This window comes from Microtus ochrogaster, unplaced genomic scaffold, assembly GCF_000317375.1.
Source record: "Microtus ochrogaster isolate Prairie Vole_2 unplaced genomic scaffold, MicOch1.0 UNK4, whole genome shotgun sequence".
Taxonomy (NCBI): domain Eukaryota; kingdom Metazoa; phylum Chordata; class Mammalia; order Rodentia; family Cricetidae; genus Microtus; species Microtus ochrogaster.
The window spans coordinates 14537017-14539249 of NW_004949102.1; the positions used below are offsets into that span (position 1 = coordinate 14537017).

The 2233-nt window shown below is 58.9% G+C and overlaps 1 protein-coding gene across 1 annotated transcript in view; it reads left to right on the forward strand.

Moving 5' to 3' along the window:
• The first annotated feature begins 237 nt into the window (after positions 1-237).
• Trim24 (tripartite motif containing 24) overlaps positions 238-2233 on the forward strand; it is a 109713-nt gene continuing 107717 nt past the window's right edge. Inside the window, exon 1 of the mRNA XM_013353228.2 lies at positions 238-964. Coding sequence (XP_013208682.1) covers positions 601-964 — 364 coding nt within the window. The 5' untranslated portion in view covers positions 238-600. The remainder of the gene's footprint in view (positions 965-2233) is intronic.

Below are 2233 nucleotides of genomic sequence, written 5' to 3' on the forward strand. Positions count from 1 at the left end.
GGCGGGGCCACAGCTGCGGGCCGAACCAGGCGCCTGCTCCGGCTCCTTAACAAACGATCCCTTTACTATCTTCAGAGCAGAGACACACACAGCGAGCCAATCAGCGGCCGCGGCCCTCGGCGTCCGGAGCGGGGCTGGCCCCGCCCACTCCCAGCCTCCCGCGGGGGCCGTCCGAGCCTCGCGGGCTCCCGCAGGCCCCGCCCCCCGGGCAGGCGCGGCGGCCATTGGCTGGCGCGCCGCTGGCTGTCGCCGCGGTTGCTGGGAGAGGGAGGTGGGGGCGGGGCCCGCGGTGGTCCAAGGGGCCCGAGAGAAAGGCTGCTGGGCGCGGGAGGGCGCGCTGGGCGGCTTCGAGCGACTCGGCGGCGGTTTGGCGGCGGTTTGCCTGCCGGTCCGCGCGGCGGCGTCGCGGTGCGGGAACCGGTCCCCGTTGACAGCTCCGCGCCTTCCGGCCGTGCCACTCGGGTGGCGGCTTCCTCCCTGCGCTCCCTCCGCGAGTCCGCACGGCCTCTCTTGAAGAGGAGAAGCGGGGAGGCGGCGGAGGTCGTCGGGGGCGGCGGGCGGTGAGCGCGCTCCCGCTTCCCCGGCGGCGGCCGCAGGACAATGGAGGTGGCTGTGGAGAAGGCGGCGGCGGCGGCGGCTCCGACCGGGGGCCCCGCAGCGGCGGCACCGAGCGGGGAGAACGAGGCCGAGAGCCGGCAGGGCCCGGACTCCGAGAACGGTGGCGAGGCAGCCCGGCTCAACCTGTTGGACACTTGCGCCGTGTGCCACCAGAACATCCAGAGCCGAGTGCCCAAGCTGCTGCCCTGCCTGCACTCGTTCTGCCAGCGCTGCCTGCCGGCTCCCCAGCGCTACCTCATGCTGACTGCGCCCGCACTGGGCTCGGCAGAGACCCCTCCACCCGCGCCCGTCCCCGCCCCCGCCCCGGGCTCCCCGGCTGGTGGTCCTTCGCCATTCGCTACCCAAGGTGAGAGGGGCCCGCGAGGTGGCGGGCGCGACCCGCTGTCACGCGACTGGGGAGGAGAGAAGAGGGCCCCCGGCTGGCCGAGCTACTTGGCGGTCCCTCACTTTTGAGGCGCTCTGACGACTGCGGCGAGTTTGCAGCTCCCCGCTGCCTCCGCGAAGCTTTGTCCGGGTGCCTATGATCCGGATCAGCTTGTGTCCACCCGGGTTCTGCGAGCCCCGGGAGAGGAGGGGGAGGGACGGATGGAGATGAAGTGATGGAGAGTTTCTTTGATGATTGATTGCAGATTGGTGGCCGTTTCGAATCTTGTGCGTTCGGGGCTCCTTTGAGTTCCCTCTCCTCTAGCCCCTCCGTTGGGGGACAAAGGAAACCGGGAGAAGGAGTTTTGTTGTCTGCCGCTTTCGGAGATCTTATTTTGAGCGACACTATAAAGGACAGAAAGTAAATAGACTTCCAAAGTGTTTTGTATGCTGTAGTTGGAAGTTACTTTCTCTTTTGTGGTGTTACTGAGTAATTAGTTTTTGACAGGTAGTTCCCATTGCTTATGTTAACAGGTTTAAAGCATTTAAAGAACAATGTTTTTATTTGTGAGAACGCTTGAAGCTTTTAACTTTTAATACTACAAATATTTGGGCAGATTGATGTCTTTTAGAAATACGAAGTAACGGGAAAAAAGAAATGTTTCTATTTGTGGATTTTTGTTTGCTGGTGTGTGTGTGTGTGTGTGTGTGTGTGTGTGTGTGTTTTATTTGGCTTTTGTAGCAGCCCAGACTTTTTCACAACTAGCAGGCTTCCCGTCTCAGCCTCTCCAGAGTGAGGAGCATGAGGGGCACAGGCATGAGCCATCACACCTAATGGCTAGTCACTTTTAACAACTGCTTGGGAATAACAGCTTTGAGTTAATAAGTTAAATAATTAAACTAGGTCGGGATGCAATTGTGGGCTTGGATTGTTGTCTTAGACTCACTTAGATCTTAGAACAGTCTTTAGTTATAGGAAACTATTTTCCATGGGTCTCTATTGTTATGCGGAGCCCACCAGAGACCACTCAATCTATAGGCAATTGAAGGCTTTTATATCAGTTGACTGGGACTACACCTAGGTATTCAGGGTGCAAATGTAACTTGTGTTCTCAGCCTGTGAATTAAGATCCCCCGCCCTTACTACCCTTTCATAGGGGTCGCATTATAATTCATAACAGTAGCAAACTTAGACTTATGGAGTAGCTACAAAAGCATTTTGTGGTTGGGGGGTTCCCACAACATGGTGAAC